Source organism: Pantherophis guttatus, chromosome 4 (genome assembly GCF_059756535.1).
Source record: "Pantherophis guttatus breed Tessera chromosome 4, ASM5975653v1, whole genome shotgun sequence".
Lineage (NCBI taxonomy): Eukaryota > Metazoa > Chordata > Lepidosauria > Squamata > Colubridae > Pantherophis > Pantherophis guttatus.
In genome coordinates, this window is record NC_142066.1 from 158,037,677 (window position 1) to 158,062,950 (window position 25,274).

General features: G+C 45.1%; 2 protein-coding genes across 3 annotated transcripts in view; both read left to right on the forward strand.

Annotated features, from left to right (window-relative positions):
* Positions 1 to 23,113, forward strand: LOC117673253 (unconventional myosin-Ig). Of its 2 annotated transcripts, XM_034430524.3 has the most exons (13): positions 1 to 1,189; positions 4,766 to 4,974; positions 6,078 to 6,171; positions 6,993 to 7,158; positions 9,202 to 9,255; positions 10,281 to 10,379; positions 11,497 to 11,613; positions 13,473 to 13,679; positions 15,428 to 15,573; positions 18,549 to 18,663; positions 19,522 to 19,692; positions 21,507 to 21,577; positions 22,425 to 23,113. In XM_034430524.3, exons 1-13 carry the CDS (start codon positions 1,095 to 1,097, stop codon positions 22,501 to 22,503), a joined length of 1,623 nt encoding a protein of 540 aa, XP_034286415.2. In that variant the 5' UTR covers positions 1 to 1,094; the 3' UTR covers positions 22,504 to 23,113. The 2 variants fall into 2 exon arrangements, with proteins under 2 accessions (XP_034286415.2, XP_087750397.1); XM_087894271.1 differs by lacking the exon at positions 22,425 to 23,113 and having other exon boundaries at positions 21,507 to 22,356.
* LOC148114410 (unconventional myosin-Ig-like) overlaps positions 22,356 to 25,274 on the forward strand; it is a 24,856-nt gene continuing 21,937 nt past the window's right edge. The window contains exons 1-2 of the mRNA XM_087894276.1: positions 22,356 to 22,499; positions 24,271 to 24,403. Coding sequence (XP_087750402.1) covers positions 24,293 to 24,403 — 111 coding nt within the window. The 5' untranslated portion in view covers positions 22,356 to 22,499; positions 24,271 to 24,292. The remainder of the gene's footprint in view (positions 22,500 to 24,270; positions 24,404 to 25,274) is intronic.

The window sequence follows — 25,274 nt, forward strand, 5'->3', positions numbered from 1 at the left end:
CACATTAGGCCAGCCCTGCTCGGTGAAACAATAGCATTTGACGGAGCAATGCCAAATGAAGAGCACACAAATGCGGGTTGTGAGGAAAAGATGGGGTGGAAGTGGTCTCCAAGACCTGCCAACGGTGGAGAAATCAAGGAAGTTTTGGATTCCGTTGCCTTGTTGTTCCCGTTGTGTTGTGATAGGGTGGTTGCCTCTCCTTATACTTCTGTGTGGTAAATGTGGTTGTGGGTTCCTTGTCACAGCATTGTGCTTCCTGTCCCACCTGGCTAAGCTCTTTGATCTTGAAGCCACAATGAAGAGGAAACAAAGGAGACATTTCAGGTGGGACCTTTCCATGCCTTGGGCTTGACATCCATCATTCAAGGAGAAATCTCTTGATCCACCTTCCAAATTTACAATGGAAACAGACCATAGTTTATGTCTCGAACAAGTCAGAAGCGACTGTCTGAACCACAGCAGTCATGTTCCTGGACCTCTTCATAGCTTTGCTGTCTCTGGAGGATATTCGGTTTCTCTGGTGGCCTTCTATGACGTTCTCCAACTTCTCTGGGGTTTAGGGTTTAGGTTCTCCGTGGTGGACTTAGAGACCTCTTCTTAAGAGGGATCCATCCATCCTATAAGATCTGTTCTGTTGAGGACATTAGATCATATCAGATCCATTTTCTGGAGGACATTTTCTGGTGGCCTGCTATAAAATTCTCCAAGTTCTCCAGGGTTTAGGTTCTCTATGGAGGACTTCTTCTCCAGAGGGATCCATCCATCCTATAAGATCCATTCTCTGGAGGACATTAGATGCCTTCTATGGTGGTCTCTTAATGAAGTTCTCCCATATTCTCCGGGGTTTAGGGTTTAGGTTCTCCACTGAGGACTTTGAGACCCTCTTCTCCAGGAGAATCCATCCATCCTATAAGATCCACCCATAGAGAAACAACGATCAAGGAAGTGAACCTGCAACAAAGCTGTTAGCTCTGCAAACCACAAGCTCCACCTTCTCACTGAGACGGAAATCACCCTACTTGACTCACCCTTCTTTCCACTGACGAGCGAGGACGGTTGTCTGTCCTGGCAAACGGACTAACTTCTCCGGGAACATGGCAGAGCAAGAGAGTCTAGAATTTGGGAAAGCTGATTTTGTCCTCTTGGACCAAGTGACCATGGAGGACTTCCTGGAGAACCTGAAGCTCAGGTAAGTTTCGGAAGGGGGAAAGGCAGCGAACGATGTGTCTTGTTTCTGAGAAGAAGTCAAGTGGTCTGGGCCATTGGTGGCTTCAAGATCTTTTGAGGGACTCAGAATAGCCAGGTAGGGATTTCTGGAAAAGTTCATAGCCTTGATGGAGATCTGTGTCATTGATGGCTTCCCAATGGAGGTCCCTCATCTTGTTCTTCAGAACCTGGAGCTTGGCAGTGTCTTTAGGGCAAAGAGTTGTAGCCCACATTAGTGGGAAAGTCCACCTTTCCGTCAAACTGAAACTTCTGGGCAGCCCTGAAACTTCTGGGCAACCCTAAACTGGAAATTAGTTTGTTTTGGTGGTTAAGGCACCAAGCTAGAAACTAGGCGGTGGTGAGTTCTAGTCCCGCTTTAGGCATGAAAGCCAGCTGGGTGACTTGGGGCCAATCACTGAGAGATTGTGAGTTCTAGTTCCATCTTAGGTATCAAAGCCAGTGAGGGGACTTTGGTCCAATCACCAGGCAACTGTGAGTTCTAGTCCCGCCTTAAGCAAGAAATCAAACTGGATGACTTTGGACCAATCACCAGGCAACGATGAGTTCTAGTCCCGCCTTAAGCAAGAAATCAAACTGGGTGACTTTGGGCCAATCACCAGGTGACGTGAGTTCTAATCCCGCCTTAGGTATGAAAGCCTGATGGGTGACTTTGGGCCAATCCCCCCCCCCCCTCTCTCTCAGCCCAATCCACCTCACAAGGTTGTCGTTGTGGGGAAGAGAAGAGGAGGAAGGACCACAAGAGTCATTAGGATGCCTACCTGTATTCATTCTTAAAATTCAAGGTTTTCAGAGTTGTCAGTCACCACTTGCTAAAGTTGCTAAAGCCAGTTGTTAAGTGAATCAGGGGGTCATTAAGTAAATCCAGTCCCCCACCCCCCCCTTGGCTTTGCTTGTCAGGAGTTGGCCAGGAATGGTGATCTGAGGAGGCTGCGACCAAATTTTGCAGCCAAATTTTGACCATGTGACCAGAAGGATGCCGTATTGGTTATAATGCGGCATCCTGGCCTAATTTTCCCCCTCTTTTATAAAAGATTTTTAAAATTTTAAATATCTTTTAGTATTTTATATATTCAATTTTAAATTGGTTTTAAAAGTTTGGGGTTTTAAATTTGTCAGGGCCAAAATTATTTAATTTGATTTTATTCTATTTTAAATTTTGTATTGTATGTGTTTTTATTGTTTGGCTGTGCACCGCCCTGAGTCCTTCGGGAGTAGGGCGGTATAGAAATCTAATAAAATAAATAAATAAATAATAAATAAAATAATTCCCTGGGTGGTGGCATGCTTTAAGAGGGGTGGACTTCAACTCCCAGAATCCCCCAGCCGGCATCCTATAAGATCTCTGGACTTCATGCAAGCGGGGGAATTCTGGGAGTGGAAGTCCACCCTTCTTAAAATCGCTCTGTTTGAGAAACATGGCAACTAAAACAACATCAGGCAAACCCCCTTTTTCAAACTAACCGGGTTTATTCCGAGCCAGAAAGTGTTTGTGAAGTCACCTCCTTAGATGGAGGGAGTGGTGGCTCATATTGGATCCTGTCAGAGGAAGCAGAAGGCCGAGACGGAATTGAAATGACTCAAGTCAGAGCTAATTTTGAAATCAGGAAACGCGCCACTCGCACTCGGGGCCTGCCTGCCTTCGCTTCTCTTTTCCATATTTATTTTTTCATTTTATTTCTTTGTTCCATTTGCTAAAAAAAAAAAAGCCAACTCCCCCATACTAATACGGTGAGTCCTCGACTTACAGTGGTTCATTTAAAGACCGTTCCAAGTTACGACGGCACTGGAAAAAATGACTTTTTTTCACACAACCATTTGTTTAATGACGCCGGCACTGAAAAAAGGAGCATTTTTCACACTTATGACTGTCGCAGTTCCGGGATCAAAATACAGATGCTCGGCAACCGACTAGTATTTATAACGGTTGCAGCATCCTGGGGTTACGTGATCCCTTTTTGTGACCATCTGACAAGCCCGATTCACTTAACAACCAGATTTCTAGCTTATCAACTGCCAGGATTCACTTAACAACAGTGGCAAGGAAGGTCATACAATGAGACAAACCTCATTTAATTAAGTAAGTTCTCATTTAATGACCAAAATTTGGGGCTCATTTCTGGTCATAGGTAGAGGACTGCCTGTAGTCCTCTCTGTCCAGAATTGTGTCCCAAATTTCCATCGCTAAGCGAGAAAGAAGTGCAAAGAGAATGTTGCCCTGTTTTGTGACCTTTGTTGACACCGTTGTTAAGCTAGTGGATGAAGGCATGGATAGATGCATATTACCTCTGTACAGATATTCCTCAATTTACGGCCGCAAATTTCAGAGTCTGGAATTTCCGTCACTGAGTCAGACAAGTTGCTAAGTGAGTTTTGACTCACTTTATGACCTTTCCTGCTGCCATTCTTATGCAAATGCATGCAGCAGTTACGTTCGTCCCATGGTCATTAAGTAAATTTGGCTTCCCCATTGACATTGCTTGTTCGGAAGGGGATCGCGTGACTCCAGGGACGCGTCTCAGGGACAGAAGGACTAGGGGGGTCTTTCCTGTATTCCCGTATGGAGAGGGATCCATCCAGGGGTGAAATGCTTATCGGTTCGGGCCGGTTCGCCTGAACCGGTAATAAAAAATGTTTTAAAATAAATTCCAACGATCAGCTAAGGCAGTGTTTCTCAACCTTGGTAGCTTGAAGATGGATGGCTGGGGGATTCTGGGAGTTGAAGTCCACCCATCTTCAAGCTTCGAAGGTTGAGAAACACTGAGCTAAGCAATGCGAGATTGTCAGAATGTTTTTTCTTTTTACTTTTTTAGCATTTTTTTTTACTACCGGTTTTCCGGAACCAGTAGTTAAAAATGCTTTAAAATTTTAAATAAAAAAAGTTCCGACGATCCAGCTGATCGTTGGAACTTATTTTTTTAACTACCGGTTTGGGCAAATAGGTAGTAAAAAAAATGCTTTACAAAAGTAAAAAAAAAAAAAAAAGGCTCCGCCAATAACAGCTCTGCCGCGCGATCCCCGGAGCCGTTTTTTTTTACTTTTTAAAAGCATTTTTTACTACCTATTCGCCCGAGCAGGTAATAAAAAATGCTTTTAAAAAGTTTTTTAAAAGGTTCCCACATGCGCCACAGCTGATCACACACCCCCGTACTGTTCTACTTACCTTCCCAAGCTACCTTTTGGTGCGCACTGAGCATGTGGTAGTAAACCTGTTCAGATTTCACCTCTGGATCCACCTCTTCTCCAAAGCCCCTGAAGGCAGAAGTAGAAGCAACAGATGGAAACCCATCCAGGAGAGAAGCAACCTAGAAGGAAGGAGGGATTTCCTCACGGTGAGGGAAATTAACCCGTGGAACTCCTTGCCACCAGAAGTGGTGGTTTGTCCCTCACTGTGGATAGATTGAGTGACCGTTGATCCAGCACAAAACAACACAACAATCCAAAGATTGTTCCCCGATTCTAGGATCCCATCACAAACATGGTCAATCTGTAAGCCTCCAAGATGCCTCCTTAACCATGTCTCCACCTTTGGCCAAACCAGGTTTGAGAAGGGACGCATCTACACCTACATCGGGGAAGTTGTGGTCTCCGTCAACCCGTACAAACCTCTGTCGCTCTACGGGAAGGACGCGATCGAGCATTACCGGGGTCGGGAACTCTACGAGAGGCCGCCTCACCTCTACGCTGTGGCCGACGCGGCCTACAAGGCCATGAAGAGACGGGCCATGGACACCTGTGTGGTCATCTCAGGTAGGGTTCCCACATCTCTCTTTCCCCATCCAAGAAAGGGTTACCCAGTCGTAACGACCATCTTGATCTGTCAGGTTGGAGGTTGGCTTGACGTGGATTACGGAGGTGGGTTCAAGTCAGAACAGGAACGGAGCTGGAAGGGACCTCAGAGGTTATCTAGTCCAGCCCCCTCCTCAAGCAGGAGACCCTAAAAGAATGACACAGTTGGAAGGTACTCCAAAGGTCATCTAGTCCAACACCTTGCTTGAGCCAGAGACCCTTATAGAATAACAAGAGTCATTCTGCTATTCTGTTATTCTATGATTCTTTAAGGCTGTCCTGCTAGAAGACCTCCAAGCTCCCTTCCAGCTCTATTCTGATTGAGTGTTTGATGGTTTGCAAGCCTCAGTGGGGCATTGGCCCATCTAGAGGGCATCCAAACAGACCAGTGCAGGAAGGAGATGGACCAACTCAAGAATGTTTAGCTACGTCGTTGAATGGATTCAGCATTATGATGATGTTCTCTTATATAAGCTGCATGCATTATTGCTGAGAATAGAATAGAGCGGGAAAGGACCTTAGAGGTCAAGTAGTCCAACCCCCTGCTCGAGCAGGAGACCCTTACCGAATCACAGAATGACAGAATTGGAAGGGACCTTGGAGGTCTTCTAGTCCATCCCCCTGCTCAAACAGGAGATCCTATTTCAGACAAGTGACTGTCCAGTCGTAATTCATCAATCAATCAATGAATTAAGTTAATAATCATTAACTTAATGATTGAGCTCACCTCTGAATCTTTGTGGGGTCCTCGGTGCTCTTGGAGCGGGGTGGTTTTCTTGCAGACGTTTCATGATCCAACTAGGGAATGTCATCAGTGCTAGAAGACAAAGGGCATGGGGAGGAAGAAGAGGAGAATGACTGCTTTCTGAGTTTGGTGGTAATTAGATGAAGAAAGGTCTGCAAGGAAACCACCCAGCTCAGAGAGCACCGAGGACTGCAAAGTTCTCCTCCTCCTCCTCCTCCTCCTTTTAGCCCTGATGATGTTCTCTAGTGGGGTCATGAAACATCTGCAAACGTTGTCAAATTTCTCACCGAGATCCACTTCTTTTCTTGGTCTCTTTTAGGAGAAAGTGGGGCTGGAAAAACAGAGGCCAGTAAATACATCATGCGATATATCGCCACCATCACCAATCCGAGCCAGAGGGCCGAAGTGGAAAGGTAAGTTGAGTCCAGGTAGTCCTCAACTTACGACCCTTCGTTTAGCGACTGTCCGAAGTTACAGCCGCCCTAAAAACAGGGACTTAGCACCGTTTTTGCACCCTTACGACTGCCGCAGCATCTCCGCGGTCACTTAATCAAAATTAGGCGCCTGGCCACTGACTCATATTTATGACGGTCGCAGTGTCCCCGGGGTCACGCGATCCCCTTTTGCAACCTTCTGACGAGCGAAGTCCAAGGGGAGGCTGAATTTGCTGAACAATGGTGTGACTCACTAAAGAACTGCAGGGATTCGCTTAACGACAGCGGCAAGGAAGGTTGTAAAACGGGGTGAAAGTCACTTAACAAAGGTCTTGCTTTGCAAGGGAAATTTTGGGCTCCGTTGTGGTCGTAAGTCGAGGATTAGCTCTATAGAGGTAATACCCATTCGTCCATCCATTTGTTTCACAACCTTGGCAATTTGGTGGACTTCAACTCCCAGAATTCCCTAGCCAGGAAGCTTTAAGATGGGTGAGCTTCAACTCCCAGAATCCCCCAGCCCATCTTTAAGCTGCTAAGGTTAACTAGAGTGGTTAACTACCATTCTAGATCCAGGAATACGTAAAATAAAATATCTGATCCGCCACCATTTTTTAAACGTCTTCCTAACAACCCTGTGAGGTAGGATCGGCAAAACAAAAGCAGAATACGCCAGTGGAGGGCTTCGTTGGGGGGGAACGGCAGGAGGAGCCCTAAAATCCCCCATGAAGGCCAGATGTAACCGCTACTTGTTTCCCTCCCTCCCCTAAGTCATTTTTTGGTGTTTCTCGGACTTTCTACAGGGTGAAAAATGTTCTGCTCAAATCAAATGGCGTTCTGGAGGCCTTTGGCAACGCCAAAACTAACCGCAATGACAATTCCAGCCGGTTCGGCAAATACATGGACATCAATTTCGACTTCAAGGGAGATCCTACGGGAGGACACATCAGCAACTACCTGTTGGAAAAGGTATGGTGTGTGTGTGTGTGTGTGTGTGTGTGTATCAAACTGGGAGTTTTTGAGTCAGAATCAAATCACGGGGTCACCCAAAAATCCATATTGATGGAAAAGAAATGGGGCATCTCGGAATAAGCGACTCACAATGCTTTAAGAAGGGTGGACTTCAACTCCCAGAATTCTCCAGCCAGAAAGCGTTAAGAAGGGTGGAGTTCACAGGTGAAATTCATCCGGTTCTCATCAGTTCGACCGAACTGTTTGTAAATTGCTTAGGCAGCTCGGAGAACCAGTTAAAAATAAAGTGCAAGGTTTCTCTCTCTCTCTCTCTCTCTCTCTCTCTCTCTCTCTCTCTCTCTCTCTCTCTCTCTCTCTCTCTCTCTCTCTCTCTCTCTCCCTTCAGTTAATAACTCCACTTAACAGTTGCAGCTGGAATGCGGCCGATACATGCTGAATCTTCAATAAGCAACAGAAACTGACAGGATCAGGGCAGGGAAACCCATCAATCACCCATCCTGCCTTTCAGGAAGAAGGACAAAATTACAAATATTTTCATTATAAAGAGTATTAAGTAACACTTCTGTGATCAGCTGATACTCCCTGGAGTTTCCCAAGATCTTTCATAGCTGCTGGAGTGTTGGCTACTTCTTGTTTCTTCCTGAGGGAAAAGATACAGGATTGGACAATGATGCAGCTTTAATTTAATGCAAGTGTGATCCAGTATTGCTTCTGCTGTAAAGCACCCGATTTAGAACATAGAGAACATAGAATAATAGAGTTGGAAGGGTTAATGGCTTTTGGCAGCATGCCCAGGCTTTCAATTAGACTGAGCAGCTGCTCTTAGTTTCCCTCTCAGCTGCTGTGTTTGCTTTCGGGTTGACTTTTTTTTTTTAAAAAAAGGGGAATGGCTGTTTTAAGTTTTCTGCATTGTTTTAGTGGTTCCTGGCACTGTCCTTTTGGGGTGTTCTTCCCTCACTCTTTTTGAAAGCATCTAGTGATGGAGCACGCACAACTTCTGAAGGCAAGCTATTCCATTGGTTGATTGATTTCACCCTTAGGATATTTCTCCTAAGTCCTAGGTTGCTTCTCTCTTTGGTTAGTTTCCATCCATTGTTTCTTATTGTGCCTTTTGGTGCTTTGGAAAATAGATTAACTCCCTCATTTTTGTAGGAGCCCCACAAATTTCCTGACAGTTAGAATAATTAATCAGTAGAAGAACTTGTCTCCAGAAGCTGTGAATGCTCCAACACTGGAAGTTTTTCAGAAGATGTTGGATAACCATTTGTCTGAAGTGGTGTAGGATTTCCTGCCTGGGCAGGGGGTTGGACTAGAAGACCTCCAAGGTCCCTTCCAACTCTGTTATTCTATTCTATTCTATTCTATTCTATTCTATTCTATTCTATTCTATTCTATTCTATTCTATTCTATTCTATTCTATTCTATTCTATATATTTTTTTAAATTTGATTTATATGCCGTCCTTCTCCGGAGACTCAGGGCGGCTTACAATGCGTTAAGCAACAGCCTTCATACTTTTGTACAGTATATTTATACAAAGTCAGCTTATTGCCCCCACAAACTGGGTCCTCATTTCACCTACCTTAGAAAGGATGGAAGGCTGAGTCAACCTTGAGCCTTGGCGAGATTCGAACCTGCAGTAATTGCAGGCAGCTGTTCTTAATAACAGGGTGCTTTAGACCACTGTACTACCAAGGAACAATACTTGGAACAATACTATTTTATTGTGAGTTGGACTAAGGAGAAATTTCCTACGGGTGATACCAATCAAGTTGGCCACACCCACCCAGTCACATGGCCACCAAGCCACGCCCACAGAAGCGGTAGGGAAAAATTTCGAATTTCACCCCTGATGGAGTTCAACTCCCAGAATTCCCCAAGGTGGCATCGTTTCAGAAGAGTAGACTGCAACTCCCAGATTAGGACCTCGGAAGGTGGGATTGCCTTCCTTGGTGTCCGTAGCTGCCATATTGTACGTGTTGACTTTGGGAACCAAGGCCCGTCTCCACCCAAGTCGTCTTACCTTCTCCTTCTCTTGCAGTCGCGGGTCCTCAAACAGCAACCGGGCGAGAGGAACTTCCATGCCTTCTACCAGGTGAGTTGACTTCTACTATGGTAGAGGAGGCATAAATGTCCTTCTTTCTTCTTGCTTTGGTTCTTGGAGGACACCTGGCCAATCAGCTGAGCCAGAATGTTCTGGATGAGATTCAGATCTCACCAGGGTGGCCATCATGGTCTAAGCTGAGATGTCCAAGGGCTTCCTCAATTGGAACATGGACTTACCCTCTTCGATGGAGTTGTCCTTTCGTGAAACTCTCAGTCCTTGGGAATATTGTGGTGGCCAGACAAGATCCCATCACGTGTCCTCTAAATGGGGATCATTCTGCGGTACTAAAATGTTTGCTAGATCTAAGGAGGATGATCAAGTTGAAAAAAACCAAGAAAGGCATATTGAGATCGTTCTAAGTTGTTTCCTTGATAGGTAGTCCTCAACTTACGACAACAATTGAGACCAAAATTCCCGTTGCAGACAGTTGTTTAAGCGAGTTCCATCAGAATGTCGCAAAAGGGGATCACATGATCCCCTGCAACCGTCATAAGTATGAGTCAGTTGCGAACCGTCTTGAATGTTGATCCCATGATCACGGGGATGCTGCAACGGTCATAAGTGTGAAAAACGATCCTAAGTCACTGTTGTAATGTCTCTTTGTTTATTTTTAATCCTGCAACTTCCCCATAGTCATCTATTTCCTTCGTTAATTTGGGTCCAGTTGTTTGCGGTTCCTCTATGATAAATCCCAGGTCATCTGCAAATGCCTGTAGTTTGTATTTTTCTTTTTTTATCCGCATCCCTTCTATTTCTGCGTCACGCTGAATATTTCTATTTAGCACTTCCAATGTCAACATGAATAGTAAAGGGGACAATGGACATCCCTGTCTTCTGCCTTTTTTAATATTAACTTTCTCTGTTATGCCGCCATTTACAATCATTTTTGCAGTTTGTTTAGTATATTTTGCCTTGATCATATTAATAAATTTTTCACCAAATCTAGGTGCTGTTGTAATGTCGAATGGTCACTAAATGAATCGTTGTAAGTCGAGTCATTTTTTCCCCCCCAGTTGCTTCTTGGTGCCTCCGACGCTAAGCTGAAATCTCTCCACCTGGTTGGAGACCCAATGGCCTACAGGTTTACCAAGGAAGGTGGTAGTAATAACAGGGTAAGTACCACTTCGCTGAATCTATGGCAAGTCCTTCTGATGATAAGAAATAGAGAAACGTGGATTGTCTGTAAACAAGTGAGGAAAATAATCACAGAAAATTGGAAAATGTTACGAAGAGGCAGATTCGTGTACAGGTAGACTTCTGACCACGATCGAGCCCCAAACATCTGTTGTTAATCAAGACAGTTGTTAAGTGAATTCTGCCCCATTTTATGACCTTCCATGACACGGTTGTTAAGTGAATCGCTGCCGTTAAGTTAGCAGCACGGTTGTGAAGTGAATATGGCTTCTTCATGAGCTTTGCTTGTCAGAAGGTCACAAAAGTGGATCATGTGACCCTGGGACACTGCGTCCGTCATAAGTACGAGTCAGTTGCCAAACATCTGAATTTTGATCCCATGACCATGGGGATGCAGTAATGGTCATAAAGTGTGAAAAACGGTCATAGGTCACTTTTTTCAATGCCGTTGTAACTTTGAAATGGTCACTAAATGAATGATTGTAAGTCGAAGACTGACTGTAAGTACCTCTCAGTTAATCTGGAAATCTCAGAAGTTGTGTTAGTATTTGTATTGGGGCAGCTAGTCCTCGATTTGCAGCGGTTCATTTAGTGACCATTTCAAAGTTACAACAGCACTGAAAATGCGACTCACAACCGTTTTTCACACTTATGACTGCTGCAGCCTCCCCATGGTCACATAATCAAAATTCAGACTCTTGGCAAGCAAAGTCAATGGGGAAGCCGGATTCACTTGACAATCGCGTGACTAACTTAATGTAGTGACTCACTTAACAGTGGCAAGAAAGGTCGTAAAGTGGGGCACAATTCACTTAACAACTGTCTTGCTCAGTCACAGAAATTTCAGACTCCATTGTGGTCATAAGCCGAGGACTATCTATATAGTCCACTAGGAGAAGGGCGGTATATAAATTGAATTGAATTGAATAAATAAATATATCAGTTTAGACAGCCCAAGGCTGAATGCACCCCAAATTAATTCATAAGTAAGGTGAATAAGTAGCGAATATCCAAGGTCCCCCAATTAATTCTTGTTCTTATTTTACCCCTTTGGTTGTTCTCCATCGACGGCGTTGTACCTTCTGCCCTCCCAAGTCTTTGGAGAGTGAGAAAAGCAACTATCAATCCGTCCTGGATGCCATGAAAGTGATCGGTTTTACTTCTGAGGAGATCAATTCCGTGCAGAAGATCCTGGCAGCCATTTTACACTTGGTAAACAACCTTGATTTGACATTTTATCGGCTCACCCTTCGAGGTGGGCCTGCCGGGGTCAGTAAACCAACATCATTTGAACAAACTAGAATATCACTTTCTGGTATTAAGGTTTGATAACGCGATCTTGAAAACTGACAAGAGATACTTCCCGTCTCTTTTTATCCTGAAGAAAATCAAGATGAGTCAATCTTCAATTTCTTCCTCAACTTTTCCTGTCTAGTTGGAAGTAGCCCAATGTGTCATGGCCCCGAGCTGGAACGGGAGATGACAGAGAACGAGCGGTCGGCTTCGTTGACTTCAGAGGAAAACGGGGAAGGGCAAAGCCAGTCAGGCCAGGGCTTTTCAGGATTAGAATGGCTTGTAGTCAGGGAGAAACAGAGGCAGGAGGACCAAGAGAAGCTAAGAAGTGAGCAGGAGAGACAGAGCTCAGGCGAGGAGCAAGGACCACCCCCTCCTGATCCTCAAGCACGGAGAGAAGAGAGAAGCTGAGAACAGCGCAGACTGAGCCAGCTACTCGGGATTGCCACGCCCTTCTTCACAAGGCACACTTGGGGACTGAGCCTTAAGGAGACGCTGTGGGGAGGGGCATTTGTCAGGAACAAGTGTTGAATTTGTGGAGCCTCATGTGCACTTGCCGACATCTGGAGACTACTGTGCTCTGTCTTCTGTACCTTGCCCGGTTTGCCTACCTCGCTGGACTGCTGGCCTCGGTTACTGCTTGGCTCACCTTGCTTACTGGACTACTCGCAGCCAGAGGCTGTTGAAGGTGCGAGTGAGAGCTTCGCGCCAGGATGTGTAGTTAATGTGGGGACATTTGAGGGCAAAGTTAGAGCAATAAAGGGGAGTTAGACCTGTTCTCTGGCTGCGTAGCTTCAGTGCCATGCCCCGGGTCATCACACAATGCTTACAGAACGGTTGACAAGTTCCTTCTATCATGAAGGGTACAATTAGAAGATAACTTTCTCGTAATAAGATATGATCTTGAAAGTTAATAAAGATAGTACCCGTCTCCTTTTACGCTCAAGTGCAGTGTTTCTCAACCTTGGAAGCTTGAAGATGGGTGGACTTCAACTCCCAGAATCCCCCAGCCAGGGGATTCTGGGAGTTGAAGTCCACCCATCTTCAAGCTACCAAGGTTGAGAAACACTGCTCAAGAGAATCAAGGTGGCTCAGTCTTGAGTTTCTTCCTCACCCTTTCCTGCCTAATTGAACTAACCCAATGCTTACACAACATTGGTTAAGTGAATCCCTGCAATTGTTAAATTAGTTACATGGTTATTAAGTGAACCTGGCTTCCTCATTGATTTTGCTTGTCAGAAGGTCAAAAAAGCAAATCACGTGACCCAGTGGTGGGATTTTAACAACCAATTCTCTGCTCTAATGACTGGCTGGGTGGGCGTGGCCATTGTGGGCATGGCCAGGAGGTGTGACAGGCAGTACTTGGCCTCCTGAACCCCCCTGGGAGCAAAAACAGGCTGCAGAGGGGATGTGCCGCCCCCCCGCCCCCCGTTTTGGGCCTAGTACACCTCCCTGCAGCCTCCTGGGAGCAAAAACGGCCCCCTGGAAGGGGCAGTGCAGGGCTGGCCAGCAATTTAACTACCGGTTCGTCTGAACTGGCTTGAACCAGCTGAATCACACCACTGACGTGACACCGGGACCCTGCAACCGTCATTAATGTGACCCAGTTGTCAAGAAACTGAGTGTAAATCATGTGACCCTGGGTCATAAGTGTGAAAAAAGGTCCTAAGTCCCTTTTGTCCAGTGCCATTTTAACTTCAGACAGTCACTCAATGTTGTAAGTCGAGGAGTAGATGTATTTGACATCTGACGGATCTTTTCGTCTGCTGAATTTCCAGGGAAACGTGAATTTCATCTGCTCCGGCGACGAGGTGGCCGTCGAAGACCCACAACTGGTCTCCTACCTTGCGGAGTTGACTTCCACCGAGCCAGAGAGCCTCCTGAACACCCTCCTGTACCGGACGGTGGCTGCGGGCGGTGGGGAGGTGATCCAAAAAGGCCACGGTTGCGATGAAGCGAACTACGCGCGGGATGCTTGCGCCAAGGTAACGGCAGAGTTCGGCTGGACACGACGCCTTCCGTAGTCTGAGGGGGCTTTGGGTGATGTTGATGCGGTTGTTCAGGTGCCTGTTTGGGGTATCAGCCAGGAATGTTTCTTTCCTACGGATACAGAGACCAGGCGAGACCTGTATAGAGGTCTCAAGAATAAGCAGATATTTGGTTTGGTTTCGGTTTCGGTTTCAATTTTTTCATTTCATTTCATTTTATATTTTATTTTTTTTATTACATTTTATTTATCTTAATGTAACTTAATTTTACTTTAATATTTTATTTACTTATTTATCTTGTCCTTATTTTATTTTAACTTTAGTATTTTATTTATTTTTATCTTTATTTCATTTTTATTTTATTTTATATTACTTTACATATTTTATTTATTTATCTTGATTTAATTTTATTTTACGTTAGTATTTTATTTATTTTAATCTTTATTTCATTTTTACTTTATTTTATATTACTTTACCTATTTTATTTATTTATTTATTTATCTTGATTTTATTTTACTTTAGTATTTTATTTATTTTAATCTTATCTTCATTTTTGTTTTATTGATCTTTATTTAATATTTTTTATCATCTTATTTTAATTTTACCTTTATTATTTTTATTTTTATTTATTTTATTACATTTTATTTATCTTAATGTAACTTAATTTTACTTTAATATTTTATTTACTTATTTATCTTGTCCTTATTTTATTTTAACTTTAGTATTTTATTCATTTTTATCTTTATTTCATTTTTATTTTATTTTATATTACTTTACATATTTTATTTATTTATTTATCTTGATTTAATTTTATTTTACGTTAGTATTTTATTTATTTTAATCTTTATTTCATTTTTACTTTATTTTATATTACTTTACCTATTTTATTTATTTATTTATTTATCTTGATTTTATTTTACTTTAGTATTTTATTTATTTTAATCTTATCTTCATTTTTGTTTTATTGATCTTTATTTAATATTTTTTATCATCTTATTTTAATTTTACCTTTATTATTTTTATTTTTATTTATTTTATTACTATTTTTATTTATATCCCACCTTTATTATTTTTTACAAATAATGTGGCAAACATACCTAATATTCCTTCCTCCTCTTATTTTCCCCACAACAACCACCTTGTAAGGTGACTTGAGCTTAGAGAAAGAAAGAGGGCCCCAAGTCACCCAATTGGTTCTCGTGTCGAAGGTAGACTAGAACTCACTATCTCCTAGTGATTGGCCCAAAATCACCCAGTTGGCTTTCTTTCCTAACGTGGTACTAGAACTCACTGTCTCCTGGTGATTGGTCCAGGGTCACCCAGCTGGTTTTCAGGCCTAAGACAAGACTAGAACTCATTACTCCTAGTGGCTGGCCCAAACTCGCCCAGTTGGCTTTCCTTCCTAACATGGGACTAGAAATCACCATCTCCTGGTGATTGGTCCAGGCTTTCAGGCCTAAGACAGGACTAGAAGTCACATCTCTTGGTGGCTGGCCCAACGTCACTGAGCCGACTTACCTGGCGAAGGTGGGACTAGAACTCCCATCTCCCGCTTTTTTGCATGACTTCTTCACCATTGGACCAAACTAGCTCCGAAATCTAAAATCTTGTGTTTCCTTGCTATTACCCAACTCAGTGTGACTTCACGGCATCTTGAAGAAGACATTTGGGGTGGGGGGGGACCTTAAACTCGATTCATCCCTGGCACAATGACAGTGTGGCCTTGTCCCCATGTTTATCCGCAGGCTATTTACGAGCGGCTGTTTTGTTGGATCGTGACCCGTATCAACGCGATCATCGCTGTCAAGGACTATGATCCTCGTATCCACGGCAAAAATACGGTCATCGGTGTCTTGGACATTTATGGCTTTGAGATCTTCGACAACAACAGGTAGAAGTCACCAGGGGAATCCTTGGATCGTACAAGCAATCCTCACTTAACGACCAAAAATTGGGCTTGGAATTTTGGTCGTAAGTTGGTGCAGTTGTTTAAATGGGCCGTCGCTGGCCAGACTCAGTTTTATGACTGTGTTGTGATGATCCTAAAGGGAGTCATCAGGGTCATTCCATGAATTACAGGGTTGTTAAGGGAACCACATGGTTGTTAAGTGAATCCATTCTCTCAAATTGACTTTTTTTGCTGGAAAGTGGCAAAAGCTAACAAAAAACAACATGACAGTGACCAAGGGAATTTGAAACTGGTCGTTCTGAGAAGCTAAGACAATCGGGAAGCCTGTTTCATTTAACGACCGTGTTGCTAACTTCATAACTGCAGTGATTCACTTAGCAACGGTGGCAGGAAAGGTCATAAAACAGGGCAAAACTCGCTCAACAACTGTCTTGCTTAGCGACAGACATTTGGGGCTCAATTGCGGTCATAAGTTGAGGACTGCCTGTACAACAGCAGTTGTAACTTTGTGTACTGTTCAGCTCTCTCTCTCTCACACACACACACATACACGTAATTGTGGTTTAGTGGCTTTATCAATATTCCCCCACAATTCCCTTCACCTAAAACCCAGAACTGTCCCAATTAAATCCAGCCACAGGCAGACCAATGGTAGTCCTCAGAGCAATGGCCACGTCACTTAAAAGGTTCCCCATCCAAATAGACCCACCAAGCAAGATTAAATCCAAAATACAAGCGGGTTCCCGAGGAAAGAAAAGTCCAGAGTTCACATGGCACGATCCAATTTTAAGACACGGTGTGGCATCCAAAGCGAGGCGGGAATCACGACGACCAAAAAATACACAGCTAGGAAATGAACATGATGTTCCCAGCATCGCTTCCTACTCTCTCTTGTGCTAAATAGCCTGGTGCAGCTCGTCAAGAGCGGCGAGGCTGCCTCCTGGTGAGTGATCGGGCTGACCTTCTCTGCTCCTGCCTTTTCCCTGCCCTACCTGTTCTTGGATCAGTTGCAGAAGGCAGTTACTCTTCCTCATCACTAGCCGGCTGCAGCTGCATGCTTTCTCCACCGAAGCTGCTCTGGGCTGCTCTGCTGTAGCTGTGTTTGAGCCAAACCCCACTCAGACGGCCTTTTGCAGCCATTCACCAACTTCTTTCCTGACGTGCCTAGAACTGATTCGTCTTCCTCCGAGCTGACATCTGGAGAGATAACTGGGGAATTTATTTAACAAGGCAGAAATAAACAAAACTCTAGATATCAAGTCCTTGTTTCAGCGTCTCACCGCTGACATAGAAAGGAAGATTGTACAATTGCAATTTCAAGATAAGCCCTGGACTTTTGCCTGCTAAATCCCTTTGAAGCTCGGTCACCGTGGAAATGAAGGGAGGGGGGGGACATTCCTGTGAAATGACGAGACAAGAAGTCAGGAGAGTCACTTGGAAGATAGCCAATGAGAAGCAGATAATTGGGGATCGGAAAGGGAGGGATGGGGGGAAAAGGTCAGTCTTGTCCTCATCGAGTCATAATCCGGTTGCTGTGCTCGAATAAAGAAAAGATTTCCTTAAAGATTGGCAGTTTGGAAATCCATTTATTTTGAGATAGCATTGAAGTCTGACACCTTGCATGTTTCAACAAGCAGTAGCAGTCTCTACTCACATGGGTTGAGGTCATTGCAGTGTCTCTGAGTTCCCCGCAGGGAGGCTCAATTAGCACTTCAACCCCAGCACAAAGAGTCCTGACCTACCTGGGTATTGATGAAGTAATCCTGGCAAAGGAATCCAATGGAGGGACATCTCTTGTAGCACGAACGGTTGTCTACAACAACCGTTGCCTCCCACGCTCCTCCTCTTTATCTTCCAGCCAGGGAGGGGCTTGTTAATGTCTCCCTCTTTTCCTGGATAGCCAGCCCCCGGCCCTCCGTTGCTCTCCTCTCTTCTCTCTGCATATACGCACATCTGGAATGGGCCCCATCTGTTCCTCCCCCTCACTCAGCTCAGGCCCTGAAAACAGCTGTTTGTCTGCCTGAGCGTGAGTAGATGGGCACTGGCTCTGAGTCCTCTTGCTCCTCCTTGCCTTCCGCAGTCTCCGATGTTAACCTTGGCACCCCCTCCACCTCCTCTGACTCATCTGACTATGGAGCTGGCTGTTCTGTCCCCGTCTCACACACGCACACAAACAGTCAGCCAGGGGTTAAATAAAACTTTCAGACATAAATTCCTTCGATAACAGGATTGGCAGCAACCTAGTAGCTGCTTTCCAAGAATTTTACTCACAGAGGGAGGTGTTCCTCCTCCGTCAGATAAACCAAAACAAATACACAAAGTCAAAGAATTGTCAAGTCCAGTCCGTATTAACTCCAAGGCAGGCAGATAACGTAGTTTCAGAGATACAATACGACTCGCTAGTTGTTTAGTTTTGTCCATCACAGAGCCTGAATGGCCACCACACCCTCTTTTATCCCCTGTGGGGTGTGGTCCAGTGACTCAGCTTAATCTCTGGCACGCCTCCTTTTCTGCTGCGTGCGCTTGTCTCTCCGACGCTGGCGTTGATCCAGCCAAGACTTATCTCCGTCACTGTCCAACTGTGACTGTTCAGAGATACCTGGCTCCTGGCCGATCTCTTCTCCCTCGGGAGACACCTGAGGCATTGCCAGAGAGGAGGGTCCTGGAGAGGGAGGCCTGGCCAACTCCTTTCCTTCACCTTCGGAGTCTTCTCCCTCTGATAAGATGGGCTCGGTGGTCAGAGTCACAACACTGGCAGTCAACAAACCACAACACATCCGGCGGAATTATCACACTTTGACAAAAAGTCATATGTAGATTTATTTGAGTGTGTCGTACTTTGGAACAGTTGTTAAGTGATCAATCATTAAGCAAGGAATTCCTGTAGATGGATTGGCGCTTGAGGGGGAACAGGTTTGTTGGACAATACTCCTGACCTTCTAAGTCTCTTCTTCCAGCTTCGAGCAGTTTTGTATCAACTACTGCAACGAGAAACTTCAGCAGCTCTTCATCGAGTTGATCCTCCAGCAGGAACAGCAGGAATACCAGCGCGAGGGGATCGAATGGCAACACGTAAGTCCCTTAAATGTCGACATGGCCCCCTGGAAACCCTCCAAAGTTGTTTATGATCTGAAATTAATTTTTCTCTATAAAACCAAAGAGCTCAACAATTACAGTTGAAACTGGGGTATACGGTTAGTCCTCAACTTATGATCATGAAGTGGGACCAGAATTTCCATCACTAAGCGATCCAGTTGTTTAGTGAATTGTGCCTGATTTTACGATATTTTTTTGGGCCACGGTTGTTAAGTGAATCATGCAGTCCTTAAGCAAATCCCATTCCCCCCATTGAATCTGGTAGGAAGGTCACAAAAAACGATCACTTGAATCCAGGACTTTGCAACCGTCATAAATACATGCCAGTTGCCCAGTGCCCAGATTTTGATCATGTGATCGTGAGGGCTCTGCAACAGTCGTGAGTGTGAGGAATGACCCTAAGTCCCTTTTTATCAGCATTGTTGTAACTTTGAACTGTCATTAAATGAATGGTTGTAAGTCGAAGACTAGTCATAAGTCCCTTTTCATTAAATGAGTGGTTGTAAGTCAAGGACCGGTCATAAGTCCCCTTTTTCAGAACCATCGTAACTTTGAATGGTCATTAAATGAAATGTTGTAAGTCAACATTTGTACCTGTAGTGGACAAAGCAGTTTTTCAAATTTCACACTCTCTAGAGTGGTCATTCTCAACCTGTACAACTTTTAAGATTTGTGAACTTCAGCTCCCAGAATTTCCCTGCCAGCATGGTTGGGGGGAGGGGGGAATTCTGGGAGTTGTAGTCCACACACCTTAAAGCAGCCAAATTTTTTGGAGGGGGGGAATCTGCTTTAACCCTTCCCTTGCCAAGCATCAACTCTGCCTTCTCTTGACAGATTGAATATTTTGACAATCAAATCATCGTCGATCTGGTGGAAGAGCCGCACAAGGGGATCATCGCCATCCTGGACGAAGCTTGCTTGACCGTAGGAAAAGTCACCGATGCCCTATTCTTGGAGAGCATGGATAACAGGCTTGGCAAACACCCTCATTATACCAGCAGGAAGGTAAGAGGAGTAATATCCCGTAAGGAAGATAATCCGAGGATCCTTTACTGCTCCCGTAAAGGATAAGGGGAACAAAATTTGGCGATCACGTAGGGACACTTTTCGGGGAGGGAAGGTTGGGTTTGTGTTCTTTTCTGAATAATCTGGGTGACACTGCAGCAGCGTAGGGACTTAGTTAAAGTTAAAGAAAGCAACAGTGCAATTCGAACCCAGGGCAGCTATAGGGAGGAAAGGGGGCGGGCAATTGGTGACAGGCAGTCCTCGACTTACGACTGTAGCATGAACCAGAATCTCCGTTGCTAAGGAAAGAAGTTTTTCAGTGAGTTGTTCCTGAGTTCCCGAGCTTTTGGGTTCAGCGAATCGCTGCCATTGTTAAGCGAATCACACCGTTGTTAAGTGAAACCAGCTTCCTCAATTGACTTCACTTGTCAGAAGCTGGCTGGGAAGGTTGCAAATGGCTATCACGTGACCCCCGGGATGATGCAACCATCCTAAATACATACCAGTAACCGAGTGCCAAAATTTGACGATGTGTTTGTGGGGAATGCCACAGTGGTCTAAAGTGCGAGGACTAGTCATAAGTCATGTTTTTCAGTTTCATTGTAACTTTTGAAAAGCCACTAAACAAATGGTCGTAAGTTGATCGTACTATTATATAAAGTTTTCCTTTAAAATTGGAAACAGAATCAGAATTGAACTGTAAGGGATCTTGGAGGTCTATTCCAGCCCACTGCTGAAGCAGGAGATCTTATGCCATTTCAGACAAGCGACTGTCCACTCTTTTCTTTCTATTTATTTATCTTTCAAAAAACATCACTTTTGTCCTTTATTTTACAAACAGTGCTGCTGAATGCACAATTTTTCACATCCATAGGAAAAATATACAAAATTGAGTTACCTTATTAAAATAAATGTACATATACTCTTGGATTTTCGATATTTTTATTCAAATATGTAAAAAAATTTTCTCGATTTTGCTTTTGAATTTTGAAGAAGAGACTAGACGAGCACTTGTCTGAAATGGCCTAGGGTCTCCCGCTCAAGCGGGGGGGGGGTTAGACTAGATGACCTTCAAGGTGCCTTCCAGCTCACTTCTGATTGATCGATTGAATTTGCTTTGTAAAAGCCCAGTTAGAAATTTCAACCGTTACAGCCAGTCTTCAATTTCCAACCACAATTGGGTCATTGGAATTTTGGTCATAGGTCGAGGTGTTGATGAAGCGGATAATCATGTGAGCTGACTCGATGTTATGACCATTTCTACGATGGTTGTAAATGGAGTCACCACAATTGTGAAGTGAAAAATGTGGTTGGTAAGTGAATCCACTTACCTTGGTGGATTCCACCAAGAGCCTTGGTGGCGCAGCAGACTAAAGTGCTGTTAAATTGCACCAGCTGCCTGCAATTACTGCAGGTTCGAATCTCACTAGGCTCAAGGTTGACTCAGCCTTCCATCCTTCCGAGGTAGGTAAAATGAGGACCCGGATTGTGGGGGCAATAAGGTGACTTTGTATAAAAAAGAACACCGCTTTTGGGGGGGGGCAAAAGCCCTACTAAGCAGGTATATACAAAAGTATGAAGGCTATTGCTTAACGCATTGTAAGCCGCCCTGAGTCTCCGGAGAAAGGCGACATATAAATCGAACCAATAAATAAATAAATAAATAAATAAATAAATCCAATCTACACAATCCCCCCTTTTTGTGCCGTTTTCGACTTTGCCACATGAGAACAATTGGGATTGTGTGAGCAGGGGAAATGATACATCCATCACACAATCACACCTTGACCAGTTCGGCTTGCGTGTTCCCACAGCTCAATTCCTCTGACAAATCCATGGAGTACGGACGCGATTTCCGGATCAAGCATTACGCAGGAGACGTTACGCAAGTGTCTTTTCTTAATCCTTTCCCTTACTTCCTCTTCTGCTGGTTGAAGAAGCATGGTCGTTGTTGGGGAATTCTGGGAGTTGAAGTCCAAGCATTCTGCCTGTTGAATTCTGGGAATTAATCTCCACCCATGCTAGCTGCGGAATTGGGAGTGGTGCGGGGGCCTAGAGGTGCAGCTCTTGCCTCACAATCAGGAGGCTGTGAGTTCGATCCTAGATAGAGGCAGATATTTCTCTCTCTGGCCCGTTGGGATTATGTCTGATGAACATAACTCCGCATTGGCGACAGGAAAGGCATCCGGCCAGTAAACACTCAGCTCCATTCAGTTGCCCAGACTCCACCCCACAAGAGATTATGGGATCATTAAAAGACGATGCTAGCTAGAGAATTCTGGGAGTTGAAGTCCATGCATGCCAATTGGGGAATTCTGGGAGTTGAAGTATGCCTATGCTAGCTGTTGAATTATGGGAATTGACATCTACCCATGCTGGGAGTTGAAGTCCATCCGTGCTGGCTGGGGAATTCTGGGAGTTGAAGTCCATGCATGCTGGCTGGGAATTCTGGGAGCTGAAGTCCATGCGTGCTAGCTAGGGAATTCTGGGAGTTGAAGTCCATCCATCTTAAAGCAACCAATTTTGACAAACATAGATTTGCACTAGTTTGCTATAGAACAGAAGAGGATGGAACGGAACAGAACGGAATGGAATGGAATAGGGAATAGGAGCTGGAAGGGACTTTGGAGGTCATCTAGTCCAGGCCCCTGAGCATCGTACTACACAGGAAGGCAGTTCCCATCCATCTCGGATCCAACCCACTCAACTGCATTTCTGAATCTGGGTTTCAGGTATTCCGTGGAAGGATTTCTTGATAAGAACAAGGATACTCTGTTCCAGGATTTCAAGCGACTGCTGTACAACAGGTAGGTTGGGCGGAGGCAGTGGGAGAACCCCGGATTTCAAGAAAACCCCGGATGTCAAGTGGACAATTTGGCCATTGACCTTGGCGCACAGGTAGTCCTCGTCTTACTGTTATTCGATGATTCTCTAAGCATCTCCTGCTTGAGCAGGGGGTTGGGCCAGATGACCTCCAAGGGCCCTTCCATTATTTCATGATTTTGTAAGATTCTCCTGCCTGAACGGGGTTGGACTAGATGACTTCCAAGGTCCCTTCCATTTCTATTATTCCATGATTCTGTAAGAGGACTGGCCCATAGACTTCCACTGCTCTCCTCTCCTCTGCCTTCTGCACATCAGGCACTGGACCCAGCTGTTCCTCCTCTTCCTTATCAGCCACCTCCAGACCTGGAGGCTGTTGTCTCTCCTTTTGGGGCCAACAGACAGCCCAGGCTCTGTTCTGTCCCCGTTCCACTCATGCACCCCCACAGACGGCCCGGAGTTAATAAGCCACACGACAAAATTCTTTGAAGATAAAGCTGGCAGCAACCCAGTGGCTAGCTGCCAATTCAGACTTTACTCACACAAAACAAAGATTAGACTGCCAGCATTCCGATAAAACAGGCAGAGTTTTCAACAATACAAGGTTTAATCCAAATGCAGTCCGATAAAGCAGGCAAAGTCCAGTAACGCAGAGATCATGGATTATTTCTAGTTTTTGCTCATCACAAACTGAACCGGCCTCCACACCCACATTTATACCCTGTGGGGTGTGGTCCAGTGAGTCAGCTAATCTCTGGCACGCCTTCCCCTCTGCTGCGCACGCTTCTCCCTGCGACTCTGGCGAGGGTCCAGCCAGCACTTATCTCCTTCGTCGCTGTCCACCTGTGGCTGCAGGGACGTGCTTGGCTCTGAGCCTATCTTTTGGCCTTCGGTGTCCTCCGCAGGCATTGCCAGAGAGGAGGGTCCTGGAGAGGGAGGCCTTGCCAACTCCTCTCCCTCAGTCTCAGAGTCTGCATCTGTCGATAGCCCAGGCTCAGGCAACGGAGCCACAACAGGCTCCACCTCTGTCTCTCTCTCTGCCAGCTCCATTCCTTCTTCCCCCTCGGAGCTCTCAGGTTGCCTTGATGCTGGCTCTGACTCCCACACCTCCTCATCATCTAATTCAGCTACTGGCTTCCCTCATGGCTCGTCAGAAGGTCCCCCCAAAAAAGGACCACATGATTCAGTTAGTTCTTAAGTGAATCTGGCTTCGCCCGTTGACTTGACTCATCAGAAGCTCGTGAAAGGGGTTCATGGGACCTCGGGATGCTGCAACCGTCATAAACACAAGTCCGTTGCTGAGTGAGTGAATTTTGATCATGCTCCGACGGTCATAAGTGTAAAAACCGGTCCTAAGTCATCTTTTTCAGGGCCGTTGTAACTTTGAATGGTCACTAAACGAATGGTCGTAAGTGGAGGTCTACCCGTGTTACTGTATTATTATTATTTTTTTTTTAATGGCCATCGCTGGACTTGGTAGCAAGTCAGTTCAGGAAATTACTTGGCGTAGCTGGCAGGCCTCCAAAAACATCAGACTACAACTCCCATCATGCTAAGTCAGCCTCTAGACTCTGACGGGGAGAGGACCCAAGCTTCACTTAAGGGCGATTTCAAAAGTTTGAGCGTCGGTGCTTCTTACCGCCTCATGTCGAGAGGTGGATCTATCTGTGCAAAATCCCAACTTTGCAGCGACATTCATCTCCTCCCGGCCACCATCTTGAATTTTTTTTAACCTCTTTTGACGTCTTTTCCCAGCGCAGACCCCATCCTCCAGGAGATGTGGCCGGAGGGCAAGCAGAGCATCACGGAGGTGACGAAGCGCCCCCTGACTGCGGCCACCCTCTTCAAGAACTCCATCGTGGCCTTGGTGGACAACCTAGCTTCCAAGGTATCTCAGATCTTTCTTTTCTGGTAGTGTTCCTCAAGCTTGACCCCTTGGAGATAGCTGGACTTCAACTCCCAGAATTACCCAGTCTTCAGAACGGGGCTCCAAAAAGAGAAACAGGGCCAAACAGACTACTGGAGGACTTCTGTAGACAGTAGAGTTCAAATCATTAGACAGTAGAGTTGAAGTCCACCCATCTTCAAGTAGCCAAGCTTGAGGAGCGCTGTTCTACAGTGTTGGGGGACCCAACCTTGTTTCCTGTTCTCCATGAGGTCAACCAACTTTCTTGATCGTGGACACCTCACTCTGTTCCTCCGTTGTGCAAGGAACACGCTTTCTCTGGACCTCTGAATTTTGAGGTTCACCGACTCCCATTTTTCATGCTGTGAACACAATTCTGAAAGACAGGGTTAAACAGATCACCAGGGTAGCTCAGTAGACACTTTCTCAGTTATCTGGGATCCTCCTTCTGTGTCCTTCAAACTTAGCAGTAGACACCTTCCCAAGTATCTCAGGTCCTCCTCCTGTGTTTTTCAACCATGGCAGCTTTAAGATGGTGGACCTAGAATTCCCCAGTCTTGTGAACAGGGCTAACAAGCTACTGGAGGACCTCAGTAGACACCTTCCCAAGTATCTGAGATCTTTCTTCTATGTCCCTCAAACTTAGCAACCTGAAGACAGGTGGACTTCAACCCCCAGAATTCCCCAGTCCTATGAATATGGATCCAAAAAGGAGACTAGGGCAAACAGGACACTGAGGATCTCAGTGGACACCTTCCCAAGTATCTCAGATCTTCCTTCTATGTTCTCCAACCTTAGCAACTTTAAGATGGTGGACTTCAACTCCCAGAATTTCCTAGTACTATGAACTGGG